Below are 25,453 nucleotides of genomic sequence, written 5' to 3'. Positions count from 1 at the left end.
AGATCAGTTGAGTTCAGAGAAGGCAATGGGTCAGGGCTGAGTGGGCAAGCAGGCTGGAATTATCGTGCAGGACAGTAATAAGACAGGTCTGGCCTGGAACCCAAACATTAGCCGGCAGAACGAAACAAGGGGTCTGAAGTCCAGGTTCAAACAGGAGGGAGAGTGGGCATCAGCTGATCTCCGGGAACTGGGAGGCTGAGCAAAGCAGTAAGCACATGGAGCCAGGGCACAGGGCCAAGGAAGGATCTCGATATAGCAGAGAATCAGTTTGGTAGGGACATTTATAGGAATCCTATTGAGCGGGCTGAAACCCTCAGATAAAACTGGCTCAGTGTTTGCTGGTGGATTAAATGAAAACATCTGGCTGTAGTTAGATAGAAAATAGCCTTCAGTCCCTCTGCCCCACTTGCCAAAAGTCCACATTTTGTGTTCTGGACAGAATCAGTCTCCCAAGAGGATGGCTGGTCTGGTTTTTATACATGGGCTATATTTGGTACATATGAACCAAAAATATTGAGCCAAAGAAATTTAAAGGTAAGACTTGTCCTGGATGGCCCAGTTGGTTAAGCGTGGGACTTTACTTCAGGTTGTGATCTCACGGTTTGTGAGTTCGAGCCCCAGGGCCCCACATCGGGCTTTCTGCTGTCATTGTGGAGCCTGCCTCAGATCTGTCTCCCTCCCTCTGCCTCTCCCCCTCTTGCGCGCACTCTCTCTCCCTCTCTCTCACAAAAGTAAATAAACATTAAAAAAAAAAAAAAAAAGGGCAATACTTGTCCTGTCAAATCTCCAGTCCCCATCATTTAGCTTTATGCTTAAATTTAGGAGTCATTCCTTCCCTGGCAAGGGTTAGGTGGCATCCCTTGGATTTGCTTAGGACCTTTTAAAATATCAATATGGGGGTGCCTGGGTGGCTCAGTCAGTTGGGCATCTGACTTTGGCTCAGGTCATGATCTCATGGTTTGTGAGTTCCAGCCCTGCATTGGGCTCTGTGCTGACAGCTCAGAGCCTGAAGCCTGCCGGATTCTGTGTCTCCTTCTCTCTGTGCCCCTCCCCTGCTCATGCTCACTTGCTCTCTTTCTCTCTCTCTCTCTCTCTCTCAAAAATAAGTGAATATTAAAAAGAAATTTTTAAGAGTCTGTAAAATATCAATATAGATGGGGAATTACATATTCATTATTTTAATTCTAACATATAAATACATTGGTTCAAATATAATAACATTAATATATATATTAGAACATTTACTACTTTAACTGATGTTCCCTTCTAGGGCAAAGACAAAGTCTTTTTATTGCTATGTTCTCAAGTGCCCAGCACCGACCCCAACAGTTGTCCAAAAATATTTAAGTCAACATCAAATCAGGAAAATTGATGTTTAAATATCTCTTTCTCTTTTGACATGTTCACGGAATCTCAGATCTCAAACTGGAAATGACTACTCTACCTTCCCAGCCAGTGCAGGAATTATTTCTACCAACATTTTAGCAGAGAATCGTCAGCCTCCCCTGGATCCTTCTAGCCAGTTCTTTGTGGGACAACCTATTTTATTGTTGGGCAGCTCCAGTAGAAGTTTCTTCTTTGTAGAGCCCCTACATCTGATTCCAAAGCAAAGTTTACCCAGTAGTAATACTTGTCTCTTTCCCACTCCCCCTCCTCGACCATATTCTTCCCCCCCCCCTTTATTCCAGGTTAGACCATTGCCATTGTGAATTTATTTCATGAACCCTCATCCTCCAACTCATTGTCCTCTAGAGTCAATGAATGTGATTTATGTCCAGATCCTTTAAAATATGGTGCCCAAGACCAGCACAAGACAACGGAACTACAAAATATGGGGTAATACTATTACCCTCCTAACTCTGATATTCTTATGTGACTCCCTGAGGTTGCATTAAGCTTTCGACCTGCTCTGCAGCAGCTTTCTCTGTCACCGCTCATATCTCCAGACAGGAGTGCTCAGGGGCGTCCTTAATGCGACTCACCCCTCATGAGCCACCACATTGCTAAGTCTTATCACTTCTACCCCTAAGTATCTTCCTTGTCTGTTCCCACTGCTGTCCCCTTGGTTCAGGTTCTGATACGAAATACGGCACGATCTTTCTAGAATGCAGGCCCTATCCGGTATTCTCTGTTTGAAATGTCTCAATAGCTCTCCAGCCTCTCTGAGACAAAGTCTACATTTCTTCAGGGAGCTTAAAGGTCCCTTGGCAAGCTCCCCTTCTGCGATACCTGCAGGCTGACTTTTCACGTCCCCCCCCCCCCCCCCCACTCTTCCTGCTCACAGTTCCCTGAGGCACTTGGTTCCTTCCGGCTCTGAGGCCTTTGCTTTCTGTGCCTGACACTGTTCTAAACGCTCTCCACAAGTTAACTCACTTAATCCTCATCACCAGCCTCTGAAGGAGGGGATATGGTTCCCATTTTACAGATGGAGAGCTCAGGGGTCCAGCGTTTTGCCCGGAGTCGTGCAGTTAATAAATTGTAGAGCTGGAGGAGTCCCATGGCCTGAAATGCACTCCCTGTCTCTCTCCTTGGCAAACTTCTACCCATCTTTCAAGCCGGATCAAGCACTCGTTCTTCTGGGAAGTCTGCCTCCCCCCTGAACTTTACCATCAGATCTCACTTCTCATTCTGAGCTAATTGTCAGCTACACGGTTGTCAGCACCTCCACTGAGGATAAGCTTATGTCCTTTTCCTCACTGAGTCCCCAGACCTATATTGTGTGCCAAGGACTCTAATGAACGCTTTGATGAAGGCACTTATTAGTGAATAAATGAATTAACTATTTACCGGGTTCCTTTGTAGTTGTAATATGGCATCACGGCAATTTGCCAAATTGTCAACCTTTGGTAATCAATTTTCTTGTAATACATACAAAAATCTGGCCAAAGCCCAGTTGTAAACCAGCTGGTTCCTGGCAGCTTCATTATCCCAGGTTCATTTAAGAGCAACAGAGTTACGAAGCACCCTGGGATCACCTAAAAGTGCGCAGCAGCAGGACGTTTTGAAATTACTAACGCCACCATACCGTTTGCCCCGAAAGCGTCCTTTGTGTCTTTTAGGAAGAGAACGAACGAGTAACGGAATCCGTGCAGAGGAGACACGGTAGAGCTGACTTGTCGCATGTGTGGTCAGATGGGCCGTGGGCAGAGAGAAGAGCAGTGAACCCTGTGAAAAATAAACCTGAACCCTTTCCACAAGAAATATTTACCAGGAGAAAACCAGCGCCGAAAACCAGGCAAGCACGCAAAGCCCGAAGGAGAAGCGAAATGGGAAAGCACTGGCCTCGCTGACCTACCTCTGCAAACACCCCGGGAGCTGCTATCATACGATATTGATTGCATGTTCTTAGTTACTGCATTCTCAGTGCTCTGGCGGCTAGAGCCTCACGTGACCGCTGGGGGAGACACTGCCCTTCGGGGCTTACCTAGGCTCACGATCCAGAGCACCTTTCGTATGCAAATCAACAAAGCCAAGGCCCACTCCCCCAACGACCTCAATTCTCCAGCTTTCACACTGCAAGCCTCTGTCTCTACCCTAATCAACCCAGGGGCCAGGTACAGACAATTTAGGACCGCCCCTACGCCCCAGAGCCCGCGGAGATCTTTCAGGCCAGCCAATCCGGAACTTGTTTAACCCGATTCCTCTGCTCCGCCCGCTCCCTCCCGGCAAACCCGGCAAAACCGTAGTGCCGGCGTCGGCCAGGCTTCCCTCTCACTCCGGCCTCCTGACAGGCTCTGGAGCGTCCCTACTGGTTCAGTGTGGGGAGCCATGCCTCCTTCCTCTAGGGGTCTGTGAGTATAAAAACTTCTTCCTTCACGACAGCATTTTGTGTCCGTGTGTCTTACCATCCCTGATTAAAGCAAATTTAAGGGATGCCTGGGTGGCTCGGTCGGTTAAGCGTCCAACTTCAGGTCGTGGTTTGTGAGATCCAGCCCCACATGGGGCTCTGTGCTGACAGCGTGGAGCCTGCCTGGGTTTCTTTCTCCCTTTCTCTCTGTTCCTCCCCTACCTGTGCTCACTCTGTCTCTCTCTCTCTCTCAATAAATAAATAAACTTAAAAAAAAAAAAAAAGGAGGGGGGGAAACAAAGTGAATTTAAATGACTTACACAAGGTCACACAAAAAATTAGTGGCAGAACTGGGACTTAAACACAAGTTTGGGGGGCTAGTACCAAATGCTGAACGTTTCCCCTCAAAATCTGTGGATGACCACGCAAAGTTATAAATATGCTCCCCTGTGAGCCTCAGTTACCTTGCCCATAAAATGGGGGCCATGGAATACTATCTTTTGGATAAAAGTAATAATGTCTGTGAAAGCGCTTTGTGAAATGTGAATATGACTCAAATCAATGTATTATACCATCACAAAGTTTTTCCCAGTCCTCCGGGCTAGCAACACCTGAGTAAAGCTTTGTCCTTTCTTGGCTGCCCAACGTGTGAACACAGCACTGCTTCCCTAAATGGAGCACGAAGCGGATCTTTTCTTCCCATTTCGGACAGACGTGGCACATGACTGCCGTGACAAACAGGCTCACATCTGCGGTCAGAACCTGACTTCCCAATACAGCGTGGTCTCACCTTATGAGGCCTAGCGAATCCCAAGCATAAACGGTGTGACTCTGATGAGCTCTGTAACCTTTGCATGATTATAAATGTGACACAGGGATGAGAGGCATCCTTCTGTTAGGCTTTGGATTTCAGGAAGCAGCTACTGTGGTCTGGCCAGAAGCAAATTGATGGAACAGAAGGAACTGTCACCTCCCAACAGTTGAGATGTGAGCTTCACGGCACTGAAAGACCTGGTCACAGTAATGAGCGCTACCCTCCATGGTGAGTGTCTCCATCTGGCATCGTATAAGGCACTTTGCCTATGTTATCTTGTTTACACACCATCTAACAGGTAAGAAAACTGAAGCACAGAGAGATTCAGACCCTTAGTTAGTAAGTGGCGAGTCCATTAGACTCCAGCACCAAGCTCTAAACGGGATTTCTCAAACTTTTAATGTGCATAGGAGACACCCGGAGATGTTGTTAAAATGCGGATTTTGATTCAGTAGGTCTGTGGTAGAGCCCGAGATTCTGAATTTCTAGCAAGCTCCCAAGGGATACAGATGCTGCCGGTCTGAGGACCATACATTACGAAGCGAAGCTCTAAATCATTATGTGTCTGGAAAAATCCGTCTTGCGTCTCGTCATAAAAAATGCTCCTGGCTCTTCTCCTTTTAAGCACTTCCCTGGGGCCTTCTCCCTTGGCCAGAGCTTGGTGACAGGAGATGCCCTCTCCATCTATTAAATGTTACAATTTAGCTCCGTGAACAATTTCTTCTTCCATTTGTTTGGTCCACAAAACTTTAGTGAGTGCCTGCTAGGAGCCAGCCACCGTGGTGGGTACTGAGGATACCAGGATAAATAAGGTAAGGTCCTGGCCTCCAAGAGACTGGTAATGGAGACAAGCCATCCTGACAATCTCTGGGGCTTCCGGGAAGGAGCACGCAGCACCCAGATGCAGAATTCCAAGTCCAACCGTGGCTGCTTTAGCTCCATTGCCACCTTCACCACGACACGGGCACGTGTCAGCCCCATGCATGGCATTCTCTCGGCATAGAGACAATTTTATGGTGGCTCATCCTGTCCAGATTCTGCGGTGAGAATACAATTCACCTACCTTGGGGCAGCACACATAAAAAATTATGCCATTTTTTGTCGGGACAAAAGCATGTTGAATGTTTCTTTGGCAGTTTTCACCCCCAAAATAAGCCTAAGACAAAACTTGGAGTTTTTCTTCTTCTTCTTTTTTTTTTTTTAAAGTTTATTTATTTGGGGCGCCCAGGTGGCTGAGTTGGTTAAGCGTCTGACTTCAGCTCATATCATGATCTCTCAGTTTGTGAGTTCAAGCCCTGCATCCAGCTCTCCGCTGTCAGTGTGGAGCCTGCCTTGGATCCTCTGACTCCCTCTCTATCTCTCTGCCCCCTCCCCTACTTATGGGCAGGAGCACACTCACGCACGTGCTCTCTCTCAAAATAAATAAATATTTTAAAAATTACATTAATTTACGTATTTTGAGAGGGAGATGAGAGGGAGGGGCAGAGAGAGAGAGAGAGAGAGAGAGAATCCCAAGCAGGCTTTCTGCTGTCAGCACAGTGCCCAACTTGGGGCTCGAACTCACAAACCGTGAGATCACGACCTGAGCTAAAGTTAGAGGCTTAACTGACTGAGCCACCCAGGTGCCTCTAGATTTACTTACTGTTATTTAATCATAGACTAAGACACACATTTCAGCGAGCAAGAAATCTCTTATGACATCAGATGGCTCCCAGCTGTTCCCCATATAGTGAATAAACACCCACAGAAAACTCCTTTTCTCTAGCAAATGCCATTCCTTTGCCCCCATTCTTATGGCATGGCTGGTAAGGGGAGAGAGAGAGAGACGGAGGCGGCAGAAAGTGAGGAGAGAAAGAAGCTTCGTACTCTTGTAGGCAGCCAGCATCACTTGACGGCCAGCGTCCAGAATAGTGTTTGGTTTCGTTCCAGTGAAATCCTGGCACCTTTACTTTGCTTGTTACTCGTAAGGTCATTTAAGGTCATTAAACCTATCTCCACCCAGATGCAGATAAGATTCTAAACAGTCAGGAACACAGGAAGCCAGCTAAGATAATAGATAAGGGGAGAAAAAGAAGGGCTAATCTCTGGAGCAGTTATGTTCCAGGAGCCTTTTATAGCTGTAATTCTTCGGTGAACTGCAACGTGGTGAAGCATCACAAAGCCCTGGAATTGAACTTCAGGTTGAAGGATACTTCAAGGGACTGTTGGAGTCCAGCTCTCTCAATTTACAGAAAAGAAATTTATGAATGAGACAGATTCATTTGCAAAGTCAAGGTCTGGCGACTGGTTAATAAAAGAGAATTTGAAGTTTGGTCTGCTGAATTGCAATTCAGTGATCTTCCTTGTTGTTGCCTGAGTACATGTCCTCAATCGCTCAATTCACGACACTCTGGCCTTCCTCCAGGAGTACGATTTTGCCCTCATCAGGAACCATCTATCTCATTCATAATTTTGTTCATTCAGCCATGTTGCAAATATCTGTCCAGAGCCCAGTGTGTGCCAGGAGCACAAGGAGAGCCTAACAGTCTAGTCTTCGAGGTAACCCCCACCAGGCAGCTTCAGTCCCTCCCCTTAGCAGTGCTCCCTGGACCCAGCCTTCCCCGTCAGAAAGGACCTCTTCCCTCCCTACGAGCGATGCCCTGTTTTCACAGTTAAAATATCCTTGTTAACGGTGACAGGAGGGAAAATCAAAACGTGACGGAACAAGAGACACAGCCTGTGGTGGATATTGCCCCCAGAGAAAGTGACGTGCTTTGGGGATTGAGTCAAGGAGCTCCCAGGCTGTGATGAGGACTGAATTACAAGGATCCGTAGGGTGTGTTTCTGAAATCCACCCCACAGAACTGCAGTTGAAGAGGGCCTCTATTTTTCTCAATACTGTCAATGCTCCCTGTCCAGAGAGGGTGCTGGCTCACATCAAGTCTCTAAAGGCTGTAGTCACTAGTCCTCTGAATGGGTCCCTGAAAACCTGCAGCTCTTGAGACAGCGGAGAGTGTTAGCAACAACAAGGTACGACTCTGGCAATGAAGTTATGTAACCAGCAAGGCAAAAAGTAAACAAACAGAAACCCTGGCAGCTCAGAAAGTTTTTTTCTTTTTCTTTCTCAAGGGAGGCTTAATCTGACCTAAGTCTAAGCGGATTTGTCTCAAATTGACACAGCAGGGCTTCAATAGTTTGTTATTTTAAAATGTGATATACTCATTTTCATTCCTCATTGGCTTCTGAGTTCTTGTCTCAATTTGGAATTACTGGGATGTCCGAGAGCCTACTGGCAGAGAGGCTTTCCCGACACCCCTGTTGTTGTGTTTTCAAAGAGCAGCAAAGGAAAAGCAACCAGTATCGTCAGCAACGATTCCATGTGAATAAGGAAATCCAAATGTGAGTCCCCATTTCCTTTGGAAACATGAATCAGTGTTCCTGACTTTGAAAATAGATTTCTGTAGCAACTTGTTTATTTTATAAAGATTTTTATTCAGGAGGAAGAAAGGGGAGAGAGAATGTTAAATTAATTTTACATGTTCTAATCAAAGCACTGTCAGTGGACCAGATTTTTCAAAATACCTCTCATGTGCAGGGTACACAGCAGATCTAGAATACATTATCTTTAATATAAAAAGCAAAATCAGGGGCGCCTGGGTGGCGCAGTCGGTTAAGCATCCGACTTCAGCCAGGTCACGATCTCGCGGTCCGTGAGTTCGAGCCCCGCGTCAGGCTCTGGGCTGATGGCTCAGAGCCTGGAGCCTGTTTCCAATTCTGTGTCTCCCTCTCTCTCTGCCCCTCCCCCGTTCATGCTCTGTCTCTCTCTGTCCCAAAAATAAATAAACGTTGAAAAAAAAATTAAAAAAAAAAAAAAAGCAAAATCAGGGGGACAAAATTTAAAAATTGTTTTATGTTTATTTTTGAGAGAGAGACAGAGTGCAAGCAGGGGAGGAGCAGAGAGTGGGGGAGACACAGAATCCGAAGCAGGATCCAGGCTCTGAGCTGTCAGCACAGAGCCTGATGCAGAGTTCGAACCCATGAACCACAAGATCATGACCTGAACTGAAGTCAGATGCTTAACCCACTAAGCCGCCCAGGTGCCCCAGGGTGATAAAATTTTAAGTGGGGGGGGGGGGGGGGGGGGGAGATTATTTAGACCACCATGAACTACATAGTAACTATAACTTCTCACTCCATGTTTTCTAAGATGCATTTGGAGAAGTAGCTATTGAAGTCACACAGAAATCTACCATGATTCTTTAGCCCACTTTGGAACTAAGGTTAAATGTTAATTTTTCAAAATAACTGGGTTTTGTTAAGGAATATAGAATGAGGGATAATAAGACAAAATATTTTTTTAAAAAAGATGAACCCGGGACGCCTGGGTGGCGCAGTCGGTTAAGCGTCCGACTTCAGCCAGGTCACGATCTCGCGGTCTGTGAGTTCGAGCCCCGCGTCAGGCTCTGGGCTGATGGCTCGGAGCCTGGAGCCTGTTTCCGATTCTGTGTCTCCCTCTCTCTCTGCCCCTCCCCCGTTCATGCTCTCTCTCTCTCTCTGTCCCAAAAATAAATTTAAAAAGTTGAAAAAAAAAAAAAGATGAACCCACTAGGGGTGCCTGGCTGGCTCAATCAATAGAGCATATGACTCTTGATCTCAGGGTTGTGGGTTCGAGCCCCATGTTGGGTGTAGAGATTACATAAAAATTAAATCTTTAAAAAAAAATCCTGAGGTGTCTGGGAGGCTCAGTCAGTTAAGTACCTGACTCTTGATTTTGGCTCAGGTCATGATCTCATCTGCACTGGGCATGGTGCCTACTTTGAAATTCTTTCTCTCTCTTCCTCTGCCCCTCTCCACCACTTGCTCTCTCTCTCTCTCTCTCTCTCTAAGAAAGTTTTTTTCCTTCAAAAACAATGAACCCCCCCCCCAAAATAAGTAAAATACAAAAATAATACATTTTAAAAAAGAACCCAAGAAAGATCAAGGAAATACACTTACCCACGCAGTATCTCGTCTGCTTGCTGCCCAAGATGGCAGTGGGCCAAAGGGGGCCATAGAGAAGGAAGAACCACAGAGATGTGCAGAATGACGCTAATGGTCTCCACCACACTCTTCCTCTCTTTTACAGTTTCCCCCTTGTTCCTAACAAAGCCTTCCATAGGAGAGGGAACGATTCTGAAGTATCTCAAAGTAAGTTTGTAAGTTGGGACTGAAAAGAAATATACCATTGATTCTTCAAATGGGTGCTTGAGAAAGTTCATTATTTGAGGGCCTACGTGGGCTATCCGAGCTTGAACATTTCCCTTGTCATTAGAAGTCTCCTGGATTTAACTAAGTATTCTCTCTTTATCCTTTGGCACACACTGTGCACTAATGACGGGGGTACTTGACACAAAATCCCATGAAATATTATGCTTTAGTAACTTCCTAGTTAAAATTTTATTTTCTTTACTGAGGCCAAGGTACAGTTTTGCCATTTAGTTGTGGAAAGACTACATTTTAAAAAATACCAGGGGTGGGGTGCCTGGTTGGCTCAGTTCGTTGAGCGTCCGACTTCGGCTCAGGTCATGATCTCACACTCCAGGAGTTCGAGCCCCGCGTCAGGCTCTGTGCTAATAGCTCAGAGCCTGGAGCCTGCTTCAGATTCTGTGTCTCCCTCTCTCTCTGCCCCTCCCCTGCTCATGCTCTGTCTCTCTGTGTCTCAAAAAAATAAATAAAAACATTAAAAAAATTTTTAAATACCAGGGGCAATTTTTTAACATAATAAACCCACAACTTATGGCAGATTTGCAAAGGCATCAAATCACGAGGCAGATAGTGATTCTTGTGATGACATAAGAGCAGGTCGTTATCTCCCCGGAGGTATCCCGAGGTATGGAAATGCCTTCCAAGAAAAAAATGTCCCTAAGATACAGATACTTGTAATAGAGTTTCTAACATGCATAACGATGAAAGCTTGCTTGCATGTTTAAAAAAAAGTAAAACCAAGCAACAAAAAGGCAGTTTATGGGCATTTTCTTTCACGTAACTACTTTTTAAATTCTTCTTGCTCTGCTATTTTATCATTAAATATGATTTAAAAAAAATAGAACCCCTCTGTAAACAAAATTCTTTTTTCACTCAGCACTGTCCTCCTTGTCATATGCTTTTACCCCCTTGAATATGTACAGGAGTATACATATATACGTGTGTGCGCGTACTTCATACTCAGATGGCCTGGGGAAGTATAGGAATTGGGAATAACCTATGAATTACAGCATGTGTGCATGTGTATATGTGTGTCTATAGATGTATAATGTATGTATACACACCTGTCTGGAAAAGATTCCTCCATGATGTGAGGCAAATTGAAACTAGCTTTTAAATCACTTTTGGGGGCACCTGGATGGCTCATTGGGTTAAGTGTCTGACTCTTGTTTCGGCCGAGGTCATGGTCTCACGATTTCGAGAGTTCAAGCCCCAAGTCAGGCTCTGCGCTGGCAGGGTGGAGCCTGCTTGAGATTCTCTGTCTCCCTGTCTCCCTGCCCCTCCCCTGACCTGTGCTGTCTCTGTCTCTCTCAAAACAAAATAAAAATTAAAATAAATAAAATAGTCATTTCTGCCCTGTCCCTTGGAGTCTATCATTTGCACTGGGTATTTGTAAAAGATTCATGAGATTATTAACCTCCCTTTGTCATATAAAATACATGATTTAATTCTTTCAGCCCACGTTCATATACCTCATCCTTCTTCCTAGGCAATTTTTTTTTTTAGGATTTTATTTTTAAGTAATCGCGGCAGCCAACATGGGGCTGGACCCCACAACCCCAAGGTCAAGAATCACATGCTCCACCCACTGAGCCAGCCGGGCGCCCCATCCTAGGTAATCCTTGACACTTTCACAAGCACTCAGTCTTTACAGAGTTAACAGCCAACTGTATGCAGCTGCTTCGGCACAGTGAGGGGAAAAGCGACATTTTACTTCCACCCCGAGCAAAGCCATTATATTTACCTTCTACTTTGAAGATAGTAAAGTGTGGTCGGCAATGGAAAGAACCCAACGCGTTACCTGCGCAGTTCATCCACAGACCCTGGTAAACCCAAGTGGCGGTTATCACCGATGATGCTCGGGTGGTCACTTTCCATTCATTGGACGCGGTGGCCGCGACAAGAGCTCCAAACCCTCCGACGCCAAACACCAGAGCTGAGATCTGCGCCCTGGACATGTCGCTCTGTCTTCTCCAGTGACACAGTCCAGACAGAACGCTTTGGTGGGCTAGGCATGCAGCGGGCGACTAGCGCTCGGACAGGTGTTATGGCAGGTTAACGCGGGTAGGGAACAGCATTTCATGCTCGGATGGCCTGCGGAAGGACCGGAATTCAGGATAGAGTCTGGTTCACCGATGGCATTTTAAAGATAGCTTGAGATGATCTTTCTAATTTCCTACACGGAGATTTACTAAAAAATTTTAGATGGATTTTAAAGGTTTTGATTTCGCAGATACTTTTTTCCTGGCACCATAGTTAATGCTTAATTTTCTGTTAGCCTGAAGCTTAACGAACCGTGCACCGAGCAGATATTACAAAGTACAAATTATACAGTAACAGTTAAGGCTTATTTGACCAATTGCTTTAGTCTCGCATGCTTCTGAATCTTTATAGAAATGGAATCATATGGCAGGCATTCTTCGGTAACTTACTTTTTCACACAACGTTATGTTCGTGAGATTCATCTATGTTCAAGAATGTAGTTGGCGGAAATATAGTACTTCATTAAGTGAATATACTACAATTTATTTATCCATGTTCCTGGAGATGAACATTTGTGTTGTTTCTTCCTCACCCCCACCCCCCCCCCCCTCAATAACAGTGGGAACAGCTGTAAATATTCTCATGCATTTCTTTTTGTGCACCTGCTGCAAGAGCTTCTCCAGGGTAATCTTAGAAACAGAACTGCTAGGAAGCAGGAAATAAGTAGGAACTAATCTTCAACCTTATTGACAATACTAAGTTGCTGTACTGAGTAGCTCTAGTTGTTTACCATCCTACAACCAGTGGGTGAATCCTCATTGGCTCACTTCATGACATGTGGCATTGGGGTGTTTCAGAATTGCTGGGTTTTGTTTGGTTTTTTTTTGGGGGGGGGAGAGTGGGGGGTTGGCCACTCTGATGAGTGTAAAGCTCTCCCGTTATGATGACTAACTTGTATTTCCTGATCACTAATGAAGCTGAGCATATTTTCACATATTTATTGGTTCATTGTGTTTTTGTCTACAGACATTTGTAGCTTTTGCTCATTTTATCCGTTGAGTTGCTTGACTTGTTATAATTTATTTTTAGTTCTATATACATCCTGGATAGCAATCATTTGTTGATTATTTACGTTGTAAATATCTTCTCCCAGTTTGTGGTTTGTCTTTATTCGGATATTTGATAAAGACTCTTGATTTTAGCATGCTTAAATTTACCAAGCATTTACACAAATCATTTTACTAAATGATTTGTGCTTTGAGATCTTGATTAAGATGTCTCCCTCAGGGGCATCTGGGTGTCTCAGTTGGTTAAGCTTCCGACTCTCCGTGAGCTCAAGCCCCCCCATCAGGCTCTGTGCTGACAGCTCCGAGCCTGCTTGGGAGTCTCCCTCTGTCCCTCTCTCTCCCCCTGTCCAGTTCACAACTCTCTCTGTCTCTCTCAAAATAAATTTTAAAAAAACTTTAAAAAAATATTAAAAAAAAAGAAATCTCCCTCAGAAATAGTAAATACGTTACCTTTTAATCCTATTTCAAAGTTTTAGCTTTTACATTTAAGTTCTTAAATCATCTAGAACTGATTTTTCAGGGCAGCTGGGTGGCTCAGTTGATTAAGTATCTGACTCTTGATCTCAGCTCAGGTCTTGATCTCAGGGTTGTGAATTCGAGCCCCTTGTTGGGCTCTGTGCTGGACATGAAACCTACTTAAAAAAAAATGGGACACCTGGGTAGCTCAGTCACTTGAGTTCCTGCTACTGATTTCAGCTCAGGTAACCATCTCACAGTTTTGTGAGTTCAAGCCCCATGTGGGGCTCTGTGCTGCCTGCTTGGAATTCAGTCTCTCCCTCCCTCTCTCTCTCTCTCTCTCTCTCTCTCTCTCTGCTCCTCCCCCACTTGAGCTGTCTCTGTCTCTCTCAAAAAAAAGTAATTAAGCTTAAACTGGAATTTATTTTTCTGTTTTATGATTTGGGATCTATTTCATTTTTCAACATGGAAACCAAATTTTTCTGTCCCTACTAAATGGCCTCTGGTTTCCCTATTGATTTGCAATGTCACTTCTGTCATATCAGATGTAAATATTTACATGGTCTGTTTATGGACTCTCGTAATCTGTTACATTTATCTGCTTGTCTGTTCCTGCACCCATATAATACTGGCTTAATTACTCTAATTTATAAATATTTCTTGAGATCTTGTTGATGTCTCTTATTTTTTGCTCTTGTTATCAAGAGTATCTGAGACTTTTTTTTTTAGCTCTTTGCTGTTCCTTACATATTTTAGAATAGACTTATGAAGTTATACACATATACATACCTACTGGGATGTTTATTGGAGGAAAGTAAATAACTTTATAAAGTTGAGCCTTCCAATGAGTATTGTATATCTCTTCATTTAACCCTTCTTTAATGTCTTTCATAAAGTTGAATATTTTAATTAAATCTTGTTACATTTTTTGCCTGATTTATTTTTTTTAAGATTTTCTTTCTTTCTTTTTTAAATGTTTATTTTTGAGAGAGAGAGAGAGCACAAGCACGGGAGGGGCAGAGAGAGAGGGAGACACAGAATCTGAAGCAGGCTCCAGGCTCCAAGCTGTCAGCACAGAGCCTGATGCAGGGCACGAACCCATGAAGTAAGAGATCATGACCTGAGCCGAAGTCGGACGCTTAACCAACTGAGCCATCCAGGCGCCCCAAGATTTTATTTTTACGTAATCTCTACACCTAACATGGAGCTCAAACCTACAACCCTGAGATCAAGAGCCACATGCTCCATTGATTGAACCAGCCAGGTACCACATGCTAGATTTATTCTTAAACTTAAGACTCATTCTAGCATCTTTTTGTCTAACATATTTTCTCCGATTTCCTTCTTGTATATACAGTGTTAGGGGTACCAACCGCCACGCAGTCAAAAATCCACATATAACTTTTGATCCCCCAAAACTTACCTACTGTTGACCAGAAGCCTTACTCATAAACAGTTGATTAATACATATTTTATATACTATATGTATCATGTTCTGTATTCTTATAATAAAGTAAGCTAGAGAAAAGAAAATGTTATTAGTAAAATCATGAGGAAGAGAAAATACATTTACAATACTGTACTCTATTTATCAAAAAAATCCACACGTAAGCAGACGTGCTTGGTTCAAACCCTTATTCAAAGGTTTTTGAACATTTCGTTTTTCTTCTTTTTTGCATTTTTTAAAGTTTTTTCCCACATTTCAATTTTTCCACTTATTAAATTAGAAGTTGCACATTATTTGGGTTGTTTAATAGTTACTCTAGAAATTTTAATGCATATTTAACTTAATAAATAAAATCGATCATTGTCTTTATTCTCCTTATGAATAATATAAGTACCTTAAGATGTTTTAACATTAATATAACTCCTCTTCTGGCCTATGTTATTACTTTATTTCTATGTCATTTGATTTTTTTAGTCCCATGAATTAGAGTTTTATCTCCCCAGATGTTAGCCCGCACTTGCCGTTATTACTACATACTGTCATTTTTCTTTTTTTGCTCACTATTCCATTTTGCCTCTCAAACCTTCCTTGTAAGTTTATTATTTTTCTTCTTCCTAAGGTCTATCCTTGCAAAGTTTCTCTAGTGAGGGACTGTTGGTAGTTACCTGTCTTAGTTTTTGTTTGCCAGATAATAATATATTTCTTCTGTGCTTGCTTTTGGTAGATAATTTTTGGGGGGGTATACGGTTATAAGTTGACAATTGTTTCCATTTGTCACTTTGAAGATATAATTCTGCTTCCATCTGACTTTCAGTGTTGTAGAGAAATCAAGAACTAGATTTGTCATTTCTTTATAGATTAGTCCGTGCTTTGTGTTTGACTGATTTTAAGATTCTCTTTGGTTTTGGCAGTTTCGATTTGACTTTCTAAGTATGGATTATTTTTGGTAATCTCCTTTGGGATTTACTGAACTTCTTGAATCTAATCATTCATATCTGTCATCATTTCTGGAAAACTCTTAGTCCCTTCCCTCTAGAGATGTTACCTCTTCCCTATTCTTTCTTTATCTCCTTCTAGAACTCTGATAAGATCTATTTTTTTGTTCTGTTTGTCCTATTTCTTAACTTCTTTTTAATATTTTTAACCACTTTATCTCTCCATGCTGTATACTAGGTTTTTAAAAGATATATGTACTAATTTATTAATTTTCTCTTCAGCTGTGTGTAATCTGCTAGTATCCATCCAGAGGTTCTAATTTCTAATACTATACTTTAAAAAAAAATGTCTAGAGTTTCTGTGTTATCCTTTTCTGTATCTTCCTATTTCTTGTTTTCTAATCTCTTGTTCTTTAGTCATAATTCAAGTGCCCTATTTTGTTTTTTAAGTATTAAAGATACTTAATTTATATTCTATATCTCATTACTCTCATATCTGTAGTTTTTGCCAATTGGATTGATTTTTTTTTTTTTTTTTTTTTACTGACCTTCTCATAGTTTTTTGCTAAAACATGTGCTTTGTCATATATCTGGGTATAAAAAAAAATTCTGGGGGCGCCTGGGTGGCTCAGTCGGTTAAGCGTCCGACTTCAGCCCGGTCACGATCTCGCGGTCCGTGAGTTCAAGCCCCGCGTCGGGCTCTGGGCTGATGGCTCGGAGCCTGGAGCCTGTTTCCGATTCTGTGTCTCCCTCTCTCTCTGCCCCTCCCCCGTTCATGCTCTGTCTCTCTCTGTCCCAAAAATAAAAAAAATAAAAATAAATAAATAAATAAAATAAACAAATAAAAAATAAAAAAAATTCTGTGCATTGTTTACTATGAAATTAGTATTATATTTTAAGGTAAACAAAAGAATTTATACTGCTTGGTAAACTATTTGCTCATAAATTTAAAAGTTTTCTTTATGTCAATTAACGTAAAGTAATGGACCAATAAACCTATGAAAGATGCTTTCTTTAAACAAAACAAACAAAAAACACATGTGCTTTGTGATTTGGGATTGTAAGCTCGTGTTCCTGGCAACTTTCTCATGAAAATGTTTTGAGGCCTGAGTTGGACATTTGTTCTCCCAGATAGAATTTATATTTGCTTCTTCCTGTTTTTTAGGTGAACTATCAACCCAGGACTATTTTTTTTAATGTTTATTTATTTTTGAGAGAGAGAGAGAGGCAGAGAGAGAATCTCAAGCAGGCTCCATGCTGTCAGCGCAGAGCCCAACGCAGGGCTCAAACCCACAAACCAGGAGATCATGACCTGAGCTAAAATCAAGAGTCAAAAGCTTAACTGACTGAGCCACCCAGGTGTCCTGTGAGTACAGGTATTTAATTAATTTTAAAAAATTTTTTAAATGTTTATTTTAGAGAGAGAGAAAGAGACAGAGCAGGAACAGGGGACAGGCAGAGAGAAAGGGAGACAAAATCCGAAGCCGGCTCCAGGCTCTGAGCTGTCAGCACAGAGCCCAGCATGGTGCTAGAACCCACGGACTCGAGATCATGACCTGAGTCTAAGTTGGCCGCCCAAGGACTGAGCCACCCAGGTGCCCCAGGCGCCCCAGACTGCTTTACACTAAATTATCATCTTTTACTAGCCATTCAAAGCGTGAATTCTAGTGCCACACCCAAGTGAGTGTCAACTTGTGGTTAGGAATTCTCAGGTAACTTCCTTTTGTCCCCATCCTCAAATGCAAGGTTGAGACAGGACATTCCTTTACCATCACCCAGGGGACAGTGATGGCGATGGTGGCAGAGGTGGTGAAGCACTGCCTTTTAATTTTGCCCACTGCAGTCATTACTTTGGGGCGGGAACAACTTCAGAGTCCTCTGATCCAGTCTCCAGTGTTGCCTGGCACTAGGACCCCCTATTATGGCCAATTTGGAACTAAAATCTCGGTGACCAGGGATCCCTCAGGGTAGCCACTGGCTTCAAAGCTGGCTTACCTTTCTATATTTGTGTTTTCTCTTCATTTCTTCGCCTCTAAAGATTTCCTTTGCTTTTTCACTAGCTCAGGTGTGCATTTAAAAATATTTTTCAAGGGGCGCCTGCATGGCTCAGTCAGTTAAGCATCCATCTCTGGATTTCGGTTCAGGTCATGATCTCAGGTGCGTGGGTTTGAGCCCTTCGTTGGTCTCTGCACTAACAGTGTGAAGCTTGCTTGGGATTCTTCTCTCTCTTGCTCTCTCTGTCTTTCCCCCACTCGTGCTGTCTGTCTCTCTCTCTGTCTCTCTCTCTTTCAAAATAAAAATCAATAAACTTCAATTAAAAAATATTTTTGGATTAAAAAATTTTTTTAAGTTTATTTATTTTGATAGAGAGAGAGAAAGTATGGGGAAGGGGGAGGTGCAGAGAGAGAGAGGAAGAGAGAGAATTCCAAGCAGGCTCCGCACTTGTCAGCACAGAGCCCGACACTGGACCCGAACTCACAAACCATGAATTCATGACTTGAGCCAAAACCAAGAGTCAGACGCTTAACCGACCAAGTCACCCAGGTACCCCTTGAATGTTTTCTTTTTCTTTTTCTTTTTTTTCTTTTTCTTTTTTCTTTTTTTTTAGGGAGAGCGTGAGTAGGGGAGAAGCAGAGAGAAAGGGAGACACAGAATCTGAAGAAGGCTCCAGGCTGTCAGCACAGAGCCTGATGTGGGGTTTGAACCCACAAACCACAAGATCATGACCTGAGCCGAAGTCGGATGCTAAACTCTATCACCTGAGCCAGCCAGGGGCCCCTCCATTTTTTTGTACTGACTGTAGGTGTTTTGTTTCAGGAAGGTTATATAGGATACCTAATCCACTCTATGCCAGAAATAAAAGTGGCCAAATGTAATAAAGTAAACACTTATGTTTAAAAATATCCCTAAAAATCAAATAACCTGGGACACCTGTCTGGCTCAGGTGATAGAACATGAGACTTTTGATTTCAGAGTCGTGAATTTGAGCTCCACGTTGGGCATAGAAATTACCTCTAACACCATCAACTGATGATTGGATAAAGAAATTGTGGTTTATATACACAATGGAGTACTACGTGGCAATGAGAAAGAATGAAATATGGCCCTTTGTAGCAACGTGGATGGAACTGGAGAGTGTTATGCTAAGTGAAATAAACCATACAGAGAAAGGCAGATACCATATGTTTTCACTCTTATGTGGATCCTGAAAAACTTAACAGAAATCCATGGGGGAGGGGAAGGAAAAAAAAAAAAGAGGTTAGAGTGGAAGAGAGCCAAAGCATAAGAGAGTCTTAAAAACTGAGAAAAACTAAGGGTTGATGGGGGGTGGGAGGGAGGGGAAGGCGGGTGATGGGTATTGAGGAGGGCCCCTTTTGGGATGAGCACTGGGTGTTTGTATGGAAACCAATTTGACAGTAAATTTCATATATTGAAAAAAAAAAAAAAGAAATTACCTCTAACAAATCAAATAACCTATCAGGAAGTAACAATAAGTGAATCTCTCCCAAATGAGGAGAATCCTGGAAGTTCAGATTTGTGTAGATTTTGCTGTGCTACCTAGTGTCAATTCCTATTTAGATTCTTTTGGAAATTAGTTGCATGTTTTTAGTGGAAAGAGCTCTCTCTCAAAAAAAAAAAATAGTCCAGGGGCGCCTGGGTGGCGCAGTCGGTTAAGCGTCCGACTTCAGCCAGGTCACGATCTCGCGGTCTGTGAGTTCGAGCCCCGCGTCAGGCTCTGGGCTGATGGCTCAGAGCCTGGAGCCTGCTTCCGATTCTGTGTCTCCCTCTCTCTCTGCCCCTCCCCCGTTCATGCTCTCTCTCTCTCTGTCCCAAAAATAAAATAAAAGTTGAAAAAAAAAAATTTTTTTTAAAAATAGTCCAATAAACTTCTTTTTCAGTACATTATATTTTTCTTCATCACACTGTGAGTTAAATTCCCAGAAAAGGTATGCCTGATTCTACATTTAAGATGAAAATCCTGCAATTTAAAATGAAAAACCACCCAAAAACACTCCACCTATTTCTTGTATCATTAAAATAAGATTTTATGGGTGCCTGGGTGGCTTAGTCAGTTAAACACTTGACTTTGGCTCAGGTCATGATCTTGCAGTTTGTGAGTTCAAGCCTCAAGTCAGGCTCTCTGCTGTCCACACAAAGCCTGCTTCAGATCTTCTGCCCCCCACTCTCTGCCCTTCCCCTGTTTGTGCTCTCTCGCTCTCTCTCTCTGTCTCTCTCAAAATAAATAAACTTAAATAAAATAAATATAATAAGATTTCAACTGATTTCTTAAAACTCTTTTGCCAATATCTTGACTCCAGGGCTTAATTAGGACACTATAAAACATTCTTCCAATAACTAGCAATAAAAATTAAATAATTCTGTCTATAAATAGTTATTTGTCTCTTACTTTGCCAGAATTTTGTGCACTTTGATTTCTTTTCAGATGTAAATACATTTTAAAGTCTCCTTTTTGGCATAAAGATTTACAGGATTAGAATCTGAGAAACAAACAAAAAAGAGACGTACCACTTGGGTTAGTCTGCAAGTGTTTTGAGTTTACCTTCTTCTGGGGAGAAAAGAAGAAATTATTTCTCTGGAAGAATTCAACCAAATTTTGTTCACTATCCCATTGTCAAAGTTACTAAGAGACACCAAACTTTAAATGTTTTTTTGATCATGTGTAAAGCTTCCTGGAATTGGAAGCATAATTGCAGGTGGAGGTAGGGGGAAGAGTCCACTGTAATTAACCATAGAAAAATAAAAAGAACTAAGCCTGCAAAGACAGACATATGAGAAAAAGTCTGTTTAAATCACAAAACACCTAGAGGACTGTCAAGGTGTTGTGAACACATCTGTGATTGAAGGGGGGGTGGTGGAATCCGTGAGCTCTTCCAGACTAATAAATTTATATCACAAATACCTCCTTTCTAAGTTGGTTTGAGGATTATGACATTATACATGTAGAGCACAGAGAAAGTGCTAAATATACATCATTTATTGCTGTTATGATTCTTCCTAGAAAAATGAAGATCCTGAGATTAGAGACACCAACCAATCCTTCTGGTTTGCCCAGTCCTTCTACGTTTTAGCACTGAATGCCCCTGGGTCCCGTGGACACTCTCAGCGTTGGAGAAACAAATCGTTCCAGGTTTTCAGCTTTTATTGGGGTGAGGGAGGGTGGAGGAAACTTAATGAATTTTCATTTTTCAAAATCAAACAGTATCTCCTGTCACGGGGCCAGCATATTTCCTGTTCCTACCCTCCTTCCTCTCACACTGCCACCTACCTGCAAAAGGAAGTAAATTCTTTTTTTATTTTTTATTATTTTTTTTTAACGTTTATTTATTTTTGAGACAGAGCATGAACGGGGGAGGGTCAGAGAGAGGGAGACACAGAATCTGAAACAGGCTCCAGGCTCCGAGCTGTCAGCACAGAGCCCGACGCGGGGCTCGAACTCACGGACCGCGAGATCATGACCTGAGCCGAAGTCGGCTGCTTAACCGACTGAGCCACCCAGGCGCCCCCAAAGGGAAGTAAATTCTTGCCGGAAGAGACTGGTCTGCGCACCTGGACCTGAAGAGGGCGGGACCACGTGTTCTCCGCGCCTTGCGACAGTCACCAGCAGAAGGCAGGCTTCCGAACACCCTGCTCGCGGTCCCTCCGGCTGAATCACACGCGGTTTCTGCCTCCCATCAGCTTTTAGTACCTTGCTCTAACAAGCTAAGATGTGCAGATTCTTTTTGTCCTTCCTTCCTTCTTCCCTCCCTTCCTTCCTCCTCTTTTCTGTCTCTCCTAACTTCATCGTGTGTGTGTGTGTGTGTGCGCGTGTGTGCGCGCGTGTGCGTGTGTGCGCGCGTGCTCCCTTTCATTTCTGATTTTAGATGCAGAAGGTTGGGTTAGTCCTACACCTCATTCGTGATCTAACATCTTCTCTGCCCTGTATGAAGCTGCTCTCTTAATTTGTTCTTTTGAAATCCCCATTCCCCCTTCATATGACACGGGAGTCTCTGTGTGTCCCTGCATCCCTGCCAACACTTAGCATTATGCAACCTCTACATTTTTGGCAGATTAGTGGTATAAAGTGATACCACTGCTTCAATTTGCATTTATCTGGAAACTTGAATTTGAGCATCACTTCACATGCTTTTAACCTTTTAGTTTTTTCCTCTTCTGACTTTGCCCATTTTTCCTTTAGGATTCCTATATGATTTGCAGGCATTTCTTTTATACTCTGAAGAGTAGCCCCTTACCAGTATTACACATTTCCTGTCTCTTCCCCCAACCTGGCATCCCTTCATTTGTCCGTGGTGTCCTTCCTGAGACCATCAGCCTCACAATTTTAATGGGATCACGTTCCTCTGTATTCTGTGCTTTTCAAGTTCTGCTTAGAGTCCTTCATTGCCCTAGAATAGCAAGATGTCCCCCTGTGTATTCTTTTGCAGTTCATAATCTCTGGTGCACAATTCTGAAATCTAGTATTCCAGACTTTCACAAACCTGGCACCGTGTCCATCAGCTAGAAACGGATGGCACATTCACACGGGGTAATTTGAGAGGACTTTAATAAGGGACTTTAGGGTGCCTGGGTGGCTCAGTCGGTTAAGCGTCCGACTTCGGCTCAGGTCATGATCTCATGGTCCGTGAGTTCGAGCCCCGCGTCAGGCTCTGTGCTGACAGCTCAGAGCCTGGAGCCTGCTTCCGATTCTGTGTCTCCCTCTCTCTCTGCCCCTCCCCCATTCATGCTCTGTCTCTCTCTGTCTCAAAAATAAACATTAAAAAAAATTTAAAAAAAAATAAGGGACTTTATTTAAAGTGTAGAACGGGGTTCTCAACCTCAGCACTATTGACATTTTGGGCCAAACAATAATTCTACTTTGTGAGGAGCTGTCCTGTGCCTTGTAGGATGTTCAGCAGCAGCCCTGCTCTCTGCGACGCCTGTAGTATGCCCACACCAACAGTCCCGACAACCCAGAGTGTGCCCAGACATTGGCGGTTGCTCCCAGACAGGGACAATGGTGTAGACAGCCCAGGTGAGATAGTATGGTGCCATGGTCACAAGAGGTGAGGGGAAGGGCATGATTCCTGGAATCAGGTGAGAGGTGTTGCGGAGAAGGCCACCTTACCAAAACTAGGTCCTTCGGTGGGAAGACGAGCCAGAGCTGGCCTGGGAAACCCCACCCTTCCCTCCTCTTCTTTCTGCCAGAGGGTAGGGGAACCTGTGGTGAGGTCCAGAGAGACTACCTCCCAGGCAGAGAGCAAGGTGGAGAAGGCAAAAAGGTAGATTTGGATACTCAGCCCAGCAAAGTGCTGCTGGAACCAAGCTGAGTCTACTTTAGTCTTTATATGATTTACTACAGAAATACTGAAGTGTCTGACTGTGGGATGCTACCCGAGATCCCGTTGGGGTATTATGTAATATGTATGGTATATATACCATCTTGCCCTTTTAAATCTGAAAATGTTTGAATTCCAAAGCACATCTGGCTATATGCATTTCAAATACGTAACTATGGAAATGCGCCTTTCACCCACAGGTGAAGTGTATCTGGAGTCTGTCATTTCGTGATTCAAGGTAAGGATCCGGTTTTATTTGTTTCCATGTAACGAGCCCATCCCCTCCTCCACCTGCTAAACAATCCAAGCTTTTCTCATTATCATTGTGACTTTCATCCCGTATTAAGTTCTCGTGTAAGCACATGGTCCTATGTCTCTATTCCAATTTACTGGTCCATTTGTGTATTCTTCTACTGGTAATAGAAACTATCCCATATTTATTACTTCCATGTCTACATATATCCTAATATCTGGTAGGAAAGTCCTCTCTTTCTGCTTTTTTTTAATAGTAAATAATTTTTATTGTTAGTTTTATCAGAAAGATTTTGTATATGAATATCATTTTTAGAAGACAATAAGGACGCGGTTTTTTATGATTTTTTTTTTTTTTTTGAGAGAGAGTGTAAGCAGGGGAGAAGGGCAGAGGGAGAAAGAGAGAATCTTAAACAGGCTCCACACTCATCCTGGAGCCCAATGTGGGGCTTGATCCCACAAACTGGCATCATGACCCGAGCCGAAATTAAGAGTCGGGCACTCAACCAACTGAGCCACTTAGGTGCCCCAGGACATGGTGGTTTTGATAGAAATTTTATTAAAGCCAGACATCATATTTTTTTCCCAGAAGGAACATTTTTAAAAAGCTACCTTCAACAAAGCATCTTTGAGCACATCAGTTCTGTTAAAGAATGGTAATCATAATATTATAAAAAGTCTTTGATACGAGAGGCCCATGGGTGTCTCAGTCAGTTAAGTGTCTGACTTCAGCTCAGGTAATGGTCTCACAGTTCGTGGGTTCCGGCCCCACAATGGGCTTTGCTCTGACAAGGTGGAGCCTGCTTGGGATTCTCTCTCTCCCTCCCTCTCTGCCCCTCCCCTACTTGCATGTGCTCTCTGTCTCTTCCACAAAAGAAATACATAGATATTTTTAAAAAGTCTTTGATATGAAACACACAAGCTAATACCTTACATTTTTCAATCTTCAGATGAAAACCTATTGCTTCAGTTTCTAAAGACATAAAATTGCTTTAAATTAGAGCAGATCAAACATCACATACCTCTGTGTGAGGCCCAGGCAGAAGTTCTGCTTAAGTGAAAGCAGGCTTAAGAGACCTGAAAACTAAAGCAGTGTAAATCCTTGACTAGATCCTGAACTGGACTGACTTTTTTTTTAAAGGCTGCACATGGACACATCATTGGAATAATCCAGAAAATCTATAGATTGGCTATATAGACACCATTAGTGTAGCAATGATATGTTCCTCAGGTGTGAGAGTGCCACTGTGGTAATGTAAGAAAAATGTCCTTGTTCTTAGGTGGACAGACATACTTAGGGGCACCTGTGTGGCTCGGTCGACTTTTGGGTTCAGCTCAGGTCATGTTCTCACTAGTTCGTGGGATGGAGTCCCACATCGGCTCTGCGCTGACGGCGAGGAGCCTGCTTGGGATTCTCTCTCTCCCTCTCTGCTCCCCCCTACCCACCCAGCCCACTCACACACACACTCTCTCTCTCTCAATCAAATATAAATAAATAAACATTTAAAAAAAAAGAAGTAGGAATAAGGTTGAGGCGTCAGCAGCTTACTTTCCAATGGTTCTGAAAAATAAGCACATAAAGCAAATCAAGTATATAAAGCAAGATGTCAGTGTTTGGTGAATACGGATGAAGGTGTCCGGCCTGAAGGTTGTTTGTGTCATAATTTCAACTTCTCTGGCTTGAAAAATTTCCAAACTAAAATGCTGGGGGAGAAGAAATAGGAAATCATAGAAACATTCATAACAGTGCATATGGAGGGGCGCCTGGCTGGCTCAGCCATGCGATTCTTGATCTCAGGATTATAATCCGAGGCCCCACATTGGATGTAGCGGTTACTTAAAATATTTAAAAACAAAACAAAACAAAACAACAATGCAAATTGAGAACTGCGTGTGTGAAGGCCTCCATCGCCTCAGTGACAAAGTAGTCAGTTTTTCCTAGACGCGAGCAGAGACTACATTCTGTGACTATGGTGGGTGTCCTTCTGCCCGCGAGAGGAACAGAGTGCTGTGCAGATTGATTCTCTTTACTTCCTTCAGGTCTATCCCCCCCCCCCCACCCCACCCCCATCTCAGTGTTGCGCTCTGGAACCCCGGGCGGAACAGAACAGGCCTGTAATCAGCCAGGACTCTCCCCAGCTCTCAGGTCTTCACG

The 25,453-nt window shown here is 43.1% G+C and overlaps 1 protein-coding gene and 1 long non-coding RNA gene across 6 annotated transcripts in view; one reads left to right on the top strand and one right to left on the bottom strand.

Annotated features, from left to right (window-relative positions):
• CLDN10 (claudin 10) overlaps window positions 1-12,037 on the bottom strand; it is a 114,833-nt gene extending 102,796 nt beyond the window's left edge. The window contains exon 1 of one of the 2 annotated variants that reach the window (XM_003980480.6): window positions 11,569-12,037. In XM_003980480.6, coding sequence (XP_003980529.1) covers window positions 11,569-11,782 — 214 coding nt within the window. In that variant the 5' untranslated portion in view covers window positions 11,783-12,037. The remainder of the gene's footprint in view (window positions 1-11,568) is intronic. The other variant, XM_019828594.3, reaches the window with a different exon arrangement.
• Window positions 1-25,453, top strand: part of LOC123384700 — a 111,438-nt gene that overhangs the window by 79,302 nt on the left and 6,683 nt on the right. For 2 of the 4 annotated variants that reach the window (XR_006596156.1, XR_006596153.1), the window contains 3 exons: window positions 20,733-20,861; window positions 22,615-22,742; window positions 23,247-23,284. This is a non-coding gene — a long non-coding RNA (uncharacterized LOC123384700). Of the gene's footprint in view, window positions 1-3,040; window positions 3,792-20,732; window positions 20,862-22,614; window positions 22,743-23,246; window positions 23,285-25,453 lie in introns of all 4 variants that reach the window. The other 2 variants (XR_006596154.1, XR_006596155.1) reach the window with 2 other exon arrangements.

Source organism: Felis catus, chromosome A1 (genome assembly GCF_018350175.1).
Source record: "Felis catus isolate Fca126 chromosome A1, F.catus_Fca126_mat1.0, whole genome shotgun sequence".
Lineage (NCBI taxonomy): Eukaryota > Metazoa > Chordata > Mammalia > Carnivora > Felidae > Felis > Felis catus.
This window is presented reverse-complemented; position numbering and strand designations above follow the sequence as displayed.